Below are 16175 nucleotides of genomic sequence, written 5' to 3' on the forward strand. Positions count from 1 at the left end.
AAAGAAAAATAATAGTAGCCAGAAGAAGGTAATAGTAGTGGGGATAAAAACTTTTGGTACTAGCGACTATATCTAAAGCCAGGTACACAGTACAACAGTCCTCCCTTATCCACGGTTTCACTTCCCATGTTTCAATTACCCATGGTCAACCTTGATCTGAAAATATTAAATGGATAATTCCAGAAATAAACAATTCATAAGTTTTAAATTGCACACTGTTCTGAGTAGCACAGTGAAATCTCACATTATCCCACCTGGATGTGAAACATTCCTTTGCCAAGTATATACACACTGCAGACACTCCCCACCCCTTAGTAGCCATCTCAGTTATCAGATCCAAAAAACATAGTGTGTATGTATATATATACATAGAGAGAGAGAGAGAGAGAGAGAGAGAGAGAGTTTGGTACTATCCAAAATTTCAGACATCCACTGAGGGTCTTGAAACATATTCCCTGCAAACGAAGAGAGAAACACTACATATCTGAAGTTTTTCCAATATAATAAAATTCTGAAATTCACCTTTTTTTTTTGTTCAGGACAGAGTCTTACTCTGTCATCCAGGCTAGAGCGCAGTGGTGCGATCTCAGCTCACTTCAACCTCCACTTCCCAGGTTCAAGCAATTCTCCTGCTTCAGCCTCTCAAGTAGCTGGGATTAGAAGCACCTGCCACCACGCCCTGCTAATTTTTGTATTTGTAATAGAGACGAGGTTTCACCACGCTGGCCAGGCTTATCTCAAACTCCTGGTCTCAAGTGATCTGCCCACCTCGGCCTCCCAAAGTGCTGGGACTACAGGTGTGAGCCACTGCACCTGGCCTGAAATTGTCCTTTATTATCATTTCTGTTTGTACATAAGACATTATACAAAGGACTTTGGTGATTTTGTTAGTTTTGATCATTCTGATGTATTTAGAACTACAAAATTTAATACTCTATAAGGAAAGTTGTTTTTTAAATTATTTATTAATCTTCTGGGAGATATATATATATATTTATATATACCCAAAGGAATATAAATCATTCTATTATAAAGATACATGCACACATACATTCATTGCAGCATTATTCACAATAGCAAAGACATGAAATCAACCCAAATGCCCATCAATGATAGACTGAATAAATAAAATAAAATGTGATACATATACACAATGGAATACTATGAGGCCATAAAAAGCAATGAAATTATGTCCTTTGCAGGGACATAGATGGAGCTGGAAGCCATTATCCTCAGCATACTAATGCAGGAGCAGAAAACAAAACACTGTGTGTTCTCTCTTATAAGTAGGAGCTGAACAATGAAAACACATGGACACATGGAAGGGAATAACACACACTAGGGCCTGTCAAAGGTTGCAGGGGTAAGGAGAGCATCAGGAAGAATAGCTAACGGATACTGGGCTTAATACCTAGGTAATAGGATGATCTGTACAGCAAACCACCATGGCACACATTTACCTATGTAACAAACCCGCACATCCTGCACATATATCCTAGAACTTATAATAAATGTTTAAGAAAAAAAGAAAAACCGAAGCCAATGTTTAAGGCAGGTCTGAAATGTAAGGAATACTACAAGAATGAATGTAAACCATATGAGAAAGATGGCTTCTTGAATTGTATTTGAAATTGTATTAAGATGGCAGCTGGGCCGGGCGCGGTGGCTCAAGCCTGTAATCCCAGCACTTTGGGAGGCCGAGGCGGGTGGATCACAAGGTCAAGAGATCGAGACCATCCTGGTCAACATGGTGAAACCTCGTCTCTACTAATAATACAAAAAATTAGCTGGGCATGGTGGCGTGTGCCTGTAATCCCAGCTACTCAGGAGGCTGAGGCAGGAGAATTGCCTGAACCCAGGAGGCGGAGGCTGCGGTGAGCCGAGATCGCGCCATTGCACTCCAGCCTGGGTAACAAGAGCGAAACTCCGTCTCAAAAAAAAAAAAAAAAAAAAAAAAAAAAAAAAAAAAGATGGCAGCTGAAGGTAGTGATGGAAGTAGAAATTAGTTGAATTTTGGGACCATGATCTCTTATTTAATTACTTAACTGGAAATATGCCATGCATATTGACCAATTACAACAACAGATGACAAATGAAAGGTTTTCCTGGTGCTTTACAACCTTCAAAATTGTAACAAGTTAATTTGAATCTAGTCACAGAATCATTGCATAGTATTTTAACTTCTATTTTCTCCCATAAAAGAAAGAAAACTATTCAAAGCAAGGAAATCAATGATAAAGCTAAGACTAGTGCCAATTTCCATCTCCAGTTCTGATTCTCCTTCTGACTACCCTGTCTTTCAGACAGTTTCCTCAGATCACAAGTTAAATCTGAACAAAAGAAAATATCTGTTGATCAGCTTGGCACAGTGGCTCATGCCTATAATCCCAGCAGTTGGGGAAGCCGAGGCAGGAGGATCACTTGAGCTCATCAGTTCAAGAACAGTCTGGGATACATGGTGAAACCCCATCTCTACAAAAAAGCCCAAAACTTAGTTGGGCACAGTGTTGTGCACCTGTAGTTCCCGCTACCCGGGAGGCTGCAGTGGGAGGATGGCTTGAGCCCAGGAGGTGGAGGTTACAGTGAGACAAGATCACACCACTACACTCCAGTCAGAGCAACAGAGCCAAACCTCATCTCAAAAAAACAAAAAAAAAAACTATTTGTTGTTCAAATATCTGTTTATCGTTTTCAGAAGTTTCAAATGACACTAACATTCCTTCCTTCTCCCCTTCTTCAGAGAATTGTACTTCATTGTTTGGTGTTCGGTAAATTTCAATATGAGGTAGTAAGGTAAGTAACTTACAGTCCACATAAATAAATAGATTTACAAAGCACTGAACATAATTTTAGGAAAATCTTACTGTGGGAAAACAAGGTATTTTCTATCATGCTCTAAGTCTACGTTTTGAAAAGCTAGTCATGACACAGAAAATCTGAAAAAATATACGATTTGATGAGTGCTTTTGTAAAAGACTTCAAATTTCTTAAGAATAAAGAATAAATATTTAATTATCTTTTATTCAATCAACTAGCAAGTACAATTATGTGTACTTTATAATCTACAGCAAGTGATGATGGTAAAGGTCACTATATCAAAGAAAGGGGCATTCTAAAATTAAGAACATATTACAATTTAACTATGAGGCCCTCAAATACTACCTAATCAATTAGAGAAATGTTTCCTTTTGAACTACTGCTATTGGCTGCAAAAAATAAAAACTTCTGTTGCTCCCTAATTCCAAAATTTAGGAATTGTCTTCCACGAGCTTATAAATTACATAAATTTTTCACATATAGGCTAGGTGTGGTGGTTCACATCTGTAATCCCAGCACTTTGGGAGGCCAAGGCAAGCAGATTACTTGAGCTCAGAAGTTTGAGACCAACCTAGCCAACAAGGTAGAAACCTCATCTTTACTAAAAATAAAAAAATTTTCTGGGTGTGGTAGCACCATGCCTGTAATCCCAGCTACTTGGGAGCCTGAGACAGGAGAATCGCTTGAACCTGGGAGACAAAGGCTGTAATGGGCCAAGATCATGCAACTGCACTCCAGCCTGGGCAACACAGTTGAGACCCCATCTCAAAAAAGAAAAAATTTTCACATGTATTTTCCTTAGAGAAATAACTTCTAAGGTAGGAAACTCAATATTTTTTAGCTACTCATGTCTATTTCTGCATGTGTCTCATTCCTAAAAAAAAAAAGTTTAATGAGATGAAAAACCATTCATAATCAAATCATAATAAAATATACATATACCGTTTGCATCTTTGGGGCACAGGCCTTGCTGACCATACATAGAAGTTCATAGACACCTCGGTAACTCAGACCAGTTACCTTCATAAGCTCCAGTGGGGAAAGACATAGAAAGTCCTAAAGAAACATAAAGAGAGTATTTTAAACATATATGTGTAACAAAGATATTAGAGTTAAAAGGAAACCTTCAGTTGATATTGCTCATGTAGACAAAAGTGTAATTTATTGCAGATCAAAGATTTATGCATTCATTATAGCATTTTCCCCAAAAATATGCCTTAACTAAAAGTTACAATGACACAGACTTATCTTCTAATTGTCCTGTTCAGTTGGCATATATCAGAGGATACGCCAAATAACATCACATAGCAGCAGTATCCTATCCAGGTGTATATGAGCACTACACTATGCCAAAAAGAATTTGGGTACAGCCGGGCGCGGTGGCTCAAGCCTGTAATCCCAGCACTTTGGGAGGCCGAGGCGGGTGGATCACGAGGTCAAGAGATCGAGACCATCCTGGTCAACATGGTGAAACCCCGTCTCTACTAAAAATACAAAAAATTAGCTGGGCATGGTGGCGTGTGCCTGTAATCCCAGCTACTTAGGAGGCTGAGGCAGGAGAATTGCCTGGACCCAGGAGGCGGAGGTTGCGGTGAGCCGAGATCGCGCCATTGCACTCCAGCCTGGGTAACAAGAGTGAAACTCCACCTCAAAAAAAAAAAAAAAAAAAAAAAAAGAATTTGGGTACAAATACATGCCCAGAAAGTGTCACGCTGAAAGAGTTTCTTTCTAAGCTAGAAGTTCACTCAGAGATAATGTTTCATAAGTGAAAAAGAATGAAACTGACTATAGGATGAAATATCAAATTTCATACTTTTAAGAATATTTCCGAACATAAACATGCAAATAATTAAATGTGTGACAAAGGAACCAAAGATATCTTTAACACAGAAAGCAATTCAAAAAAAAAGTTGCAGAATGCTCTGTGAAAATGTCTTATTAAGGATAAAATCAGGCTGGGCACAGTGGCTCATGTCCGTAATCCTAGCACTTTGGGATACTGAGGCAGGCAGATCACTTGAGATCAAGAATTTGAGACCAGCCTGGCCAACATGGTAAAACCCTATTTCTACTAAAAATATGAAAATTATCCGGATGTGGTGGCACACCCCTTAATCCCAGCTACTCAGGAGGCTGAAGCAGGAGAATCACTTGAATCTGGGAGGCAGAGGTTGCAGTGAGCCGAGATGGCACCACTGTACTCCAGCCTGGACAACAAAGCAAGACACTGACTCAAAAACCAACCAACCAACAAACAAAAGGATAAGATCCTAAGATAAAACCTTAAATCTAGCCAGGCTCAGTGGTGTATGCTTATAATCCTAGCTACTTGGGAGTTGAGGCCAGAGGATTGCTTAGGTCCAGGAGTTTGAGATCAGCCTGGGCAACATGAGAACCTAGTCTCAAAAAAATACAAACAACCAAAACCCTTAAATCTTATTTACCCTGCTAAGGAGGATTTGCTTCACTATCTTGCAAGATCTTCCCTATATATTTTTCATGCTTCATCAATAAGAAAATGGTCTAACTATTAATTTCTCTTGCTTTTATAAAAGAAAGAATACTTTTAAATAGTATCTCCTCATTTGAGTTCTATTTCTCATGTAACTACAAACAAACAGCAAAGGTGTACTTCACCTTATGCCATGACCACTCCCCCCTCAAAATGCAAAAATACTAACTTTGGGTAAATGAAGTCACAATTGGAAATGTACCCAAGGAGGCTTGATATGTACAATTAGCCTATGGAAAAGCACCATCATTTATGTTGTTTTCGTAAGCCTACATTCTTAGATTTCAAGTTTAAGAAGTATTAAGGTATAAAGTTAATTTGTGCATAAAACTTCTCAATGGAAATTTTAAATAGAATTTACCTGACAGGTAAGAATCTGATGTCTACTCAGACGGTCACACAGCTCTTCTGATAAACCCACTCGTTTTAGTTTCTTGCTGCCCATGCCTCCAGATCCAGCAAAGAAAAGAAGAACCATGAAAAAACATCAGAATATAACATAAGTGATAGTGAATAGGCTATCCAAAACAAAATAAAAAATTCCTTAAGTTTTTCCATATGGAAAATGAAACATACTGTGTTAAAAATATTACTGATAGGCTGGGCCTGGTGGCTCACTTCAGTAATCCAAGCACTTTGGAGGCCAAGGCGGGCGGATCACCTGAGGTCCGGAGTTCAAGACCAGCCTGACCAACATGTTGAAACCCCACCTTAAAAAATATATATATATATATATATATAAAACTGATAAAGGAATGCTATAGAATCTTTTTAAATGTTTTAACTAGGAAAGACAATTGTTTGTCAAACGGGCACACAGAGAAACAAAGCAAACTCAAATATAATTTCACACAATTATTTGATACTTATTACATGAATATAGTACCACTTCACATTTGTAGAGCATCTCAAAAGGTTCAATGTATGTATAAATTTTATTTGGATATGTAATTAACTTTCAAGGCATATTTACAAACAGAACCACTAGAAAGTCTATTGCACTGTAACAATTTACACTGCACTGTAACAGTAATAGCTGTATTTATTGAGCACCTACCACATACCAGGCACTGTTTCAAAACTTATCTAAATCATTACATTTAATCTTCTCAACAACCCTAGAAGGAAAGTAGATTATTGGCCCCTTTTTTTTACATATGAGAAAACTAAAGCCTAGAAAAGTTAGCTAGTCCATTGTCACCAGAAAACATAAATGACTGATTCAGAATTTGAACCCAGGCAGTCTGACTCTGAAACCTATCTTTTTAATCATTACACTCTATTGCAAGTCCATAATCATATTTAACTTTTTCCTTTTCTAGGAGTCAGAACACACCTTCTGAATCAAATGAAATTTCATCATTGCAGTATTAAAATGTTCATATATATATATATATATATATATTTTTTTTTTTTGAGATAGGGTGTGGCTCTGTCACCCCAGCTAGAATGCAGTGGTGTGATCTCAGCTCACCTCAACCTCCACCTCCTGGGCTCAAGCAATCCTCCTACCTCAGCCTCCCAAGTAGCTGGGACCACAGCATGCACCACCATACCCGGCTAATTTTTATATTTTCTGTAGAGACACGGTCGTGACCATGCTAACCAAATTTTTGTATTTTTTGTAGATACAGGGTTTTGCCATGTTGCCCAAGCCAGTCTCAAACTCCTGGGCTCAAGTGATTCTCCCACCTTGACCTCCTAAAGTGCTGGGATTACAGGCATGAGCTGCTTATATTCTCACATGCAGTTAAATTTCACTCTTGTACCTTGCTAGAAGTAAATGAGGCTCATGAAATATTTATCTTTAGAGAGTTACAAAAGAATTACTGTGGACGAGCATGATGGCTCACACCTGTAATCCCAGCACTTTGGGAAGAGGCAGGCAGATTACGAGATCAGGAGATCGAGACCATCCTGGCTAACACAGTGAAACCCTGTCTCTACTAAAAATATAAAAAATTAGCCAGGTGTGGTAGCACGTGTCTGTAGTCCCAGCTAGTCGGGAGGCTCAGGCAAGAGGATCACTTGAACCTGGGGAGCAGAGGTTGCAGTGAGCCGAGATTGTGTCACTGCACTCTAGCCTGGGAAACAAAGCAAGACTCTGTCTCAACAATAATAATAATAATAATAATAATAATAATAATAATAATTACTGTGAGTCTCTTAATGCATACAAAGAAGAAGTCATATATCTCATTGAGATGGTAAAGAAATATCTTCTGGAAAGAACTGAAACAATAATTCATGGATCCAAGGAATAAAGCAATGTAGTTATCAGAAAAGAATTAACATTTTAAAATGAAAATATATGTATACTGAGGATATACATATTTGTTTATTTCCAATACTATGGCCCACATTTCTATCTAACACCTAAATTCTCTGAATCAGATTGAATCAATCTCTCTCTCTCTTACACACACACAATACATACATACACGCCTCTCAAAAACACAAAATACATCCTCTTCACTTCTCTCTATGGGAATTTGTTAGAGATCTGTTTCCCCCAATAGAAAACCAAGTGATATCTGCTATAACACTGCCTAGTGTCTTTTCAGATCAGGTAGTTTCAGGTAATGACACCGTTTAGACTGAAAAATTCAATTCAATTTAAAAGAAAAAAAAAAAAAAAAGAAAAGAAGGCCGGGCATGCTGACTCAAGCCTGTAATCACAGCACTCTGGGAGGCCGAGGCAGGTGGATCACGAGGTCGAGAGGTCGAGACCATCCTGGTCAACATAGTGAAACCCTGTCTCTACTAAAAATACAAAAAAATTAGCTGGGCATGGTGGCACGTACCTGTAATCCCAGCTACTCAGGAGGCGGAGGCACGAGAATTGCTTGAACCCAGGAGGCGGAAGTTGCGGTGAGCCAAGATCGTGCCATTGCACTCCAGCCTGGCTAACAAAAGCGAAACTCCATCTCAAAAAAAAAAAAAGAACTGTAGGCCACAAGAGATGGCACACGCCTGTAATGTTAGCACTTTGGGAGGCCAAGGCAGGCAAACTTCTTTAGCCCAGGAGTTCAAGACCAGCCTCGGCAACATAGACTCTGTCTCTACAAAAAAAAAAAAAAAAAAAAAATTAGCTGGGCATTGTGGTGCACACCTGTAGCAGTCTCAGAAGGCTCAGATGAGAGGATCATCTGAGCCCAGGAGGTCAAGGCTGCAGTGAGCTATGATCATGCCACTGGACTCTAGCCTAAGGAACAGACAGAGACCCTGTCAAAAACAAAAAAACAAAACTATAAATTCTAAAGTACAGGGACTTTTAAAACAACCAATTCTGCTACTGCTGCGTTATTAGGGCCACTCCCATCACTTGCCTGGACAATTGCATATTGTTTCTGGCCACTCCATTCATTTGTTCCTTAATTTGCTCCTTCCACAGGCATTTAAGTACACACCCTGCTGAGCTCCGGGGTACCAGAATCACTTAAGCATTTCCCCTCCCCTTTGAATACTTGCAGTTAAGAGATGAAAAGGGATGTACACACAAGTAAGTACAGCCATGCAGTAAGTATTGCAACTGCTATTTAAAAGTGCCATAGGAACAGAGAGGAAGAAGCCCCAAATTCGCCTGCAGAAGTCAGATCAGTGTCACAAACCTGCCCTGAGTAAGTTCCTAAAAAGTCATGCTTATCCTTTAACACTTCCCATGGGACTAGTAGACCACAGGATAAATTCCTAACTTCTTAGGGTCACATTAAAAAAAAAACATCAAAAATTGGTCCCTCGCTTCCTTCTCACTCATACATCACATTGCAAGGTTCAGATCCTGGGCTTCCTGGCAGTTACCTCACCTGTCAATGTCTTAATTTCCTTAAAACCCTTGTTTTACAGTCATACAAAGTAGTAAGTTACAGTCATATAAATTTATTACTTCATATGACTGTAGCAGAAGTTAAAGGAGTCAGGTAGTGAGTGCCTGGCACTTAAGGTCAGCAATCATCATTATCAATTCATTCAGCAATAATCATTTACTGACTCTCACATGACCTGCCCTCTAGCCACATGGTATGTGTATTGGCAGGTTACACAACTGTCATCCTGTCTCCCTGACTTCCCTCCACAAAGCCTTCCCCAGAGTATTTTCCTCTCCAGTGTTCTCATCTACTTTGTATATATCTGTTCGATAATCTTATCAAAGTATTATTAAGGCTTGCAAGTTTGTTTTCTCCACCGGAGCACGTAAATTCCTGCTGTGTACGTGTGCAAGAATGCACCTATGTGTATTGCACATGACTGGAGACGGTCAACCCTGGAGAATGGACCCTCTCCTCCTCACCACCAAGAAAAGAAAATTCTTCATGTTAGATGTTCAACTATAACTGTTTAGGAAAAATAATAGCTAATATTTATTGAGCCCTTATTACGTGCCACACTGTTCCAAAGGCTTCGGGTGTTTTACCTCACTTTACAGATAAGGATACTGAGGCACCAAGTTGAGAAACTTGGGCAAAGTCGAACAGCTAAATAATCGGTGTGAAGCTCGCATTCGAATCCTGGGACCGGACTCCAGATTCCACGCTCTCCAACACCACGCGAAGTGCGACAGTCCCTCAACTTCCCCTAATGACAGGCTCCCTTGCTTAAACCCCAAACTACCTGAAGCGGGAAGGGGGCTAGGGAGGAAGATGGGCATCAACAGGCGGAAAAATAATCCAGAATCCCCTAAAAAGAGGTTTTCCCAACAATGAGCAGCTTCCAAGCATTCCCCACAAAAGACTGCCCGAAGCTCCCCCGATTCGCGGCGGGGTTCTTAGTGAAGATCCCGCCCGTCTTAAGGGAGCACGCCCAGCACCCAAAGACGAATACAGCTAATATCGACACCCACGGGCCTAGGGTGGGAGCAGGACATAATGAGCGAACCCCACTTCCCCACAATGGCACCCCACATGAAACTTTCCAATACCGGGTCTGCAGTCTCCAACTTTTAAGTTTCCCCACTCATTACACAGTTCCCCCGCGGAAAGCGCCGCAAAGCAACAACCGAAGCACTGATTGGGTCGTCATCCTTGCTATTGTATCCAATAAGAGGCCGGCAGAGGCTCAAGTTGGCCCCGCAGCTTGCTGGGAATTGTAGTTAACACTGTTATCAGCCCCTAAAAGGTCGAATCTGAAGCAGTTTCTCAATATAATGATTATCAAAATCTGTTGGAGGACCAACACCAAAGAGACTATGAAGCAAGGGAACACTCTGTTTGGAAATACTTTTTTGTATCACCATTTTTAAAAATGGCTTAATGGGGCCGGGCGCGGTGGCTCACGCCTGGAATCCCAGCACTTTTGTAACCGCCCAGTGGGTTCACCTTGCCAGCTGCCTAGACAAAACCAATTTATTAGGACAGGAGAATTGCAATTGAGAAAGAGTAATTCACGCAGAGCCAGCTGTGCGGAAGACCAGAGTTTTATTACTCAAATCAGTTGCCATGAGCATTTGGGGATCAGAGTTTTTACCGATAATTTGGCTGGTAGGGGCCTGAGAGGTAAGGAGTGCTGATTGGTCAGGTTGGAGATGGAATCATAACGGGTCGAAGTGAGGTTTTCTTAATGTCTTCTGTTCCTGGGTGTGATGGAAGAACTGGTTGGGCCAGATTACTGGTCTGGGTGGTGTCAATTAATTAACTGAGTGCAGGGTCTACAAAATATCTCAAGCACTGATCTTAGTGCTTACACTAGTGGTATTACCCCCAGGAGCAATTTGGGGAGATTCAGACCCTTAGAGCCAGAGACTGCAGGACCCCTAAACTGTAATTTCTAATCTTATAGTTAATCTGGTAGTCCTACAAAGGCAGGCTGGTGCCCAGGCAAGAAAGGGTCTTTTCGGAAAGAGCTGTTATCAATTTTCTTTCACAATCAAACCATGAACTGAATTCCTTCCCAAAATTAGTTCAGCCCACGCCCAGGACTGAACAAGGACAGCTTAACGGTTAGCAAGACAGAATCGGTTAGGTTTGATTTCCTTCACTGTCATAATTTCCTCAGTTATAATTTTGCAAAGGCGGTTTCACTTTGGGATACTGAGGGGGGCGGATCACTTGAGCTCAGGAGTTTGAAACCAGCCTGGCCAACGTGGCAAAAACCTCGTCTCTACTGAAAACACAAAAATTAACCTGGCATGATGGCGGGCACCTGTGATACCAGGTACTTGAGAGGCTGAGGTGAGGAGTCAGACCTTACCTCAAAAAAATAAAAATTAAAAAATAAATTAATGAGCTAGAGAGGCATGTTTTCTTAAGAATTGAGGACAATCCACCAATCGCAGAAGAGTTTTTGGACGAGAACGTTCTGTTTGTTTTAATTTGCTCTTTTTAACCACCCCTTGGTGGTGAAATAGTTTGGGAAATGCTGAATGAAATTACTAAACCTGAAACATATATTGAGGAAACCTGATAGTCTATGATTTATAAACGCCAGAGAAACCAAACAGAAGTCTTGGTGTAAAGCAGCTGTGGTGAGGAAACCTAATAAACCGATACTTTTTAAGACTTGGTTTCAGGCCGGGCACAGTTGCTCACACCTGTAATCTCAGCAGGAGGCCGAGGCAGGTGGACCACGAGGTCAGCAGTTCGAGACCAGCCTGACCAACACAGAGAAACCCCCGTCTCTACTAAAAATACAAAAATTCGCCGGGCATGGTGGCGCACGCCTGTTGTCCCAGCTCTCAGGAGGCTAAGGCAGGAAAATGGCCTGAACCTAAGAGGCAGAGGTTGTAATGAGCCGAGATCACGCAATTGCACTCCAGCCTGGGCGACAGAGGGAGCCTCCGTCTCAAAAAAAAAAAAAAAAAAAAAGACTTGGTTTCAGGTTATTATGTTTGCGAAAAACCTTTGCTCATTCTTTGCTCTCTGATCTCTTATGCATACTTCCATCTTATAATTTAGCCCACTGTATCCTAATTTTTGGCCTGCACCTCCCTTAAGGAGAGGAACCTCAATTTACTCAACTTAGAGAATAGGGCCTAAGCCCAGTGTAGTGGCGCACGCCTTACAGGAAGGCCGAGGCTGAGGATTACTTGATCTAGGAAATTCGAGGTTGCAGTGAGCCGAGATCACTCCACTGCACTCCAGCGACAGAGACCCTGTCTCTAAAAAAAATAAAACAAAGCCTCGCACACAGTTCAGTTAACAGTTGTCAGGTAAATGTGCAAATAAATGAATGCAGTGAAGCAGAAGAATATGGAAATTCAGACCTAAGAGTTCCGGAACAAATAAGCCCAGTAGAAAGAATAATAATGGAGGAGAACCCCGTTCTCCTAGCTCTGAGTATCCCCCGCTCCTGGCAAAACACCATCACTGGTTTGCGTTCACTAAACGTTGACCTCAAATATTAAGGAGAAAAGAGAGTGGGGGGAAAAAAATCCAGGGGCACAGCTCTTCCCGCTACCTGCTTGGCGGAATGGAGAACGGAAAGTATTGAGTGCAGGAGCTGCCACAATTAAGAGAGACGGTCCGCAGCCAGGTGGCTGATTTCCTCTTTCCGAGCTTTCCAGCGTTCCCTCCTCCCAGAGGGGTGGCGTCACGTGACTCAAACCAAAATGGCACTTAATTTCCATCTTCCCTGCCTTGAGCCAATAGGAGTGGGGCTTTCAGTCGTTCGCACCACCGCTTTTCGGAGTGGGTTCTGTCACCTGACTCGGCTCAAACATGGCTGCGCTGAGAGCTCTATTGCTTTGGGCGCCGGGAGCAGGTGAGTGGTAGACACCCCTGATTGGCAGGGGCCCCTCTCCACGACCCCTGCAAGAAGCGTCCTTGCGTCCCACCCCTGCACTGCTTTCGACGTCTGACACGGATTCGTCTCCTCATCTCCAGTCTCTGCCTTAACAGAGGGCTCAAAATAGAGAGGTTCCTGTTGAATTTCTCATCCTTGAGGAGGCGACCACCTGGGGATTTTGGAGTCAGGGCTGGGCGTAAAGTTCAGCAGGGAATAAGGACGTAGAGTTATGGGTCTGCGTCCGGGGCAAATATGACTTCTAATATTGTGAAATATAGGAATCGCGTAAAGAGATGGGATCCGCCCCTCGGAGAAAGTGTTTTCAAAAAGTAACGTGGCGAATTAAACTTAAAACGATGCTTCGGCAAGTGAAGTCCCGCCTTTCCCAGACGGGCCAGTAGTTGCTGCTCTGTCTTAATACAGTGCCTTCTGTTTCTTCTCACTGGTGTGTGTGTTGTTTCTAGGAGATATTCCGCGAATGAGAACATTGAGAATGTGTTCGGCGTAAGTCATCTCTTTGTATCTCCCTGCACTCTGTGCTGGGAAAATGAATCATCCATTTGGAAAAGAGGAAGCTGCTTCCCAGAAGCAGCTTTTTGGATTTTTCTGTGAATGTCTACGGAGGGGAGAATGGGAGCTGGCACAGGCATGTGTACCTCAGCTACACGAGGGACAAGGGGACATTCCAAAGAGGGTAGAAGACATACTTCAGGCATTGGTGGTGTGTCCAAATCTGCTGAGGTAAGGAGTCTCTTTTCCTACCCTCTGAAGAATAAGCAGAGGCTTATTCTTATTCACACGTGCTCTGAAATTTTACCTCTGTGGTATACACTCATTACTTAGTCAATACTGGCTTTAGATTATCATCTGCAACTACCTGGCCACCAACGTGTGCCTGAAACTGCGGTTTCTTGTTTATCCTCGTTAATATAGATGGTGGAATTGCGTTGAAAACTATCTTCTTTACCTCCAAAAAAGCAAACCCTGCACTCTTCTTGCTTATGAGATTGAAGATATTGTTGTAGCTTTACTTAAAACTTTTTATTTTGAAATAATTATAGTGTCACAAGAAGTTGCCATAGTCTCACAAGAAGTTGCCAGAATATGAAGTCCAGTGTATTCTTTTCCCAGTTTCCCCCAATGGTGATGTCTCATGCAGCTGTAGTACAATATCAAAACATTGACGACATTGGTACATTTCTCTTAATGACACTACAGACTTTGGTTTTCAGCATTTTCTTAATCTGCCTTCATTTTTTCATTTGTTGTTTTATGCAGTTTTATCCATGTGTAGATTCATGTAATACCACCGTAATAGGGATCAGAACTGTTCCATCGGGGCCAGGCGCGGTGGCTCAAGCCTGTAATCCCAGCACTTTGGGAGGCCGAGGCGGGTGGATCACGAGGTCAAGAGATCGAGACCATCCTGGTCAACATGGTGAAACCCCGTCTCTACTAAAAATACAAAAAATTAGCTGGGCATGGTGGTGCGTGCCTGTAATCCCAGCTACTCAGGAGGCTGAGGCAGGAGAATTGCCTGAACCCAGGAGGCGGAGGTTGCGGTGAGCCGAGATCGCGCCATTGCACTCCAGCCTGGGTAACAAGAGCAAAACTGTCTCAAAAAAAAAAAAAAAAAGAACTGTTCCATCACCACAGAAGAACTCCCTCACTCCTTGGTGCTAGCTACCTGTTTGTATTTATACAACAACTCCTCCTTGTTCCCTGGCAACCACAGTTCTCTATCCTAGATTTTCTTTCTTTTTTTTTTTTTTTTTTGAGACGGAGTTTTCGCTCTTGTTACCCAGGCTGGAGTGCAATGGCGCGATCTCGGCTCACCGCAACCTCCGCCTCCTGGGTTCAGGCAATTCTCCTGCCTCAGCCTCCTGAGTAGCTGGGATTACAGGCACGCACCACCACGCCCAGCTAATTTTTTGTATTTTTAGTAGAGACGGGGTTTCACCATGTTGACCAGGATGGTCTGGTTCTCTTGACCTTGTGATCCACCCGCCTCGGCCTCCCAAAGTGCTGGGATTACAGGCTTGAGCCACCGCGCCCGGCATAGATTTTCAATTAAGTTCCTCCTGGTGATGCTAGTAACCACGAGTGATATAGGAGTCAAATGTACTGTTTTAACTCTTTCCTTGGTTTTTCCTTCCTTTGACTGTTATGCTGTACTCTTTAAATTTTTTTTTTATTTTTGAGACAGAGTTTGGCTCTTGTCACCCAGGCTGGAGTGCAATGGCACAATCTTGGCTCACCGCAACCTCCGCCTCCTGGGTTCAAGCAATTCTCCTGCCTCAGCCTCCCGAGTAGCTGGGATTACAGGCACACGCCACCATGCCCAGCTAATTTTTTTGTATTTTTAGTAGAGACGAGGTTTCACCATGTTGACCAGGATGGTCTTGCTCTCTTGACCTCGTGATCCACCCACGTTGGCCTCCCAAAGTGCTGGGATTATAGGCGTGAGCCACCGCGCCCGGCACCTCTTTACATATTTTATTAGCACATATACAATGGAGAAAAGTAAGTGATCTCTTCGTTTTCTTTTTCTCCTTTAATTTGAGAGCTAGCCAGTTATTATCTAAATTCCTAACTTCAAAGAAAGGCTTATGAATTCCTAAAGTCCTGTTTTTAGCATATAGTTAAAAATAAAACTATATGAAGTTCCTTTTTTAAGAGCTTCTGATTCAGTTTCTGTATTCAAGAATATGCTTTAGACCAGGTGTCCCCAAACTTTTTACACGGGGCCAGTTCACTGTCCCTCAGACCATTGGAGGGCCGCCACATACTGTGCTCCTCTCACTGACCACCAATGAAAGAGGTACCCCTTCCTGAAGTGCGGTGTGGGGCTGGATAAATGGCCTCAGGGGGCCGCATGCGGCCCACGGGCCGTAGTTTGGGGACGCCTGCTTTAGACAGTATTAGCTATTACGGTTTTCTCTATAATATTGTTTTGTTGTAAACTAAGATAGGGAGGTAGAGGTGAGATTGAGGCTTTTTATGAAAGTTCCTAGCTTGTTCTGGTTCTAACGTTTTTTTGTTTTGAAGACAGAGTCTTGCTCTGTTGCCCAGGCTGGAGTACAGTGGTGTGATCTATGCTCAGTGCAACCTCTGCCTCCTGGGTTCA

The 16175-nt window shown here is 42.1% G+C and overlaps 2 protein-coding genes across 9 annotated transcripts in view; one reads left to right on the plus strand and one right to left on the minus strand.

Annotated features, from left to right (window-relative positions):
• RAD51B (RAD51 paralog B) overlaps window positions 1-12822 on the minus strand; it is a 747205-nt gene extending 734383 nt beyond the window's left edge. For 3 of the 8 annotated variants that reach the window (XR_012516148.1, XR_012516149.1, XM_003924464.3), the window contains exons 1-3: window positions 10248-10322; window positions 5691-5776; window positions 3760-3873 (exon numbers count right to left, since the gene is read on the minus strand). Coding sequence is in view for 3 of the 8 variants with exons in the window: in XM_003924464.3 (XP_003924513.1) it covers window positions 3760-3873; window positions 5691-5774 (198 nt within the window). In the remaining 5 variants the exon portion in view is untranslated. Of the gene's footprint in view, window positions 1-3759; window positions 3874-5690; window positions 5777-8133; window positions 8392-10247; window positions 10326-12721 lie in introns of those variants that run through there. The other 5 variants (XR_012516152.1, XM_074393089.1, XM_074393088.1 and 2 more) reach the window with 3 other exon arrangements.
• Window positions 12823-12943: 121 nt separating this feature from the next.
• Window positions 12944-16175, plus strand: part of ZFYVE26 (zinc finger FYVE-type containing 26) — a 72851-nt gene continuing 69619 nt past the window's right edge. Inside the window, exons 1-2 of the mRNA XM_039469164.2 lie at window positions 12944-13024; window positions 13513-13789. Of these exons, the coding sequence (XP_039325098.1) occupies window positions 13596-13789 (194 nt within the window). The 5' untranslated portion in view covers window positions 12944-13024; window positions 13513-13595. The remainder of the gene's footprint in view (window positions 13025-13512; window positions 13790-16175) is intronic.

This window comes from Saimiri boliviensis, chromosome 2 (genome assembly GCF_048565385.1).
Source record: "Saimiri boliviensis isolate mSaiBol1 chromosome 2, mSaiBol1.pri, whole genome shotgun sequence".
NCBI classification, from domain to species: domain Eukaryota; kingdom Metazoa; phylum Chordata; class Mammalia; order Primates; family Cebidae; genus Saimiri; species Saimiri boliviensis.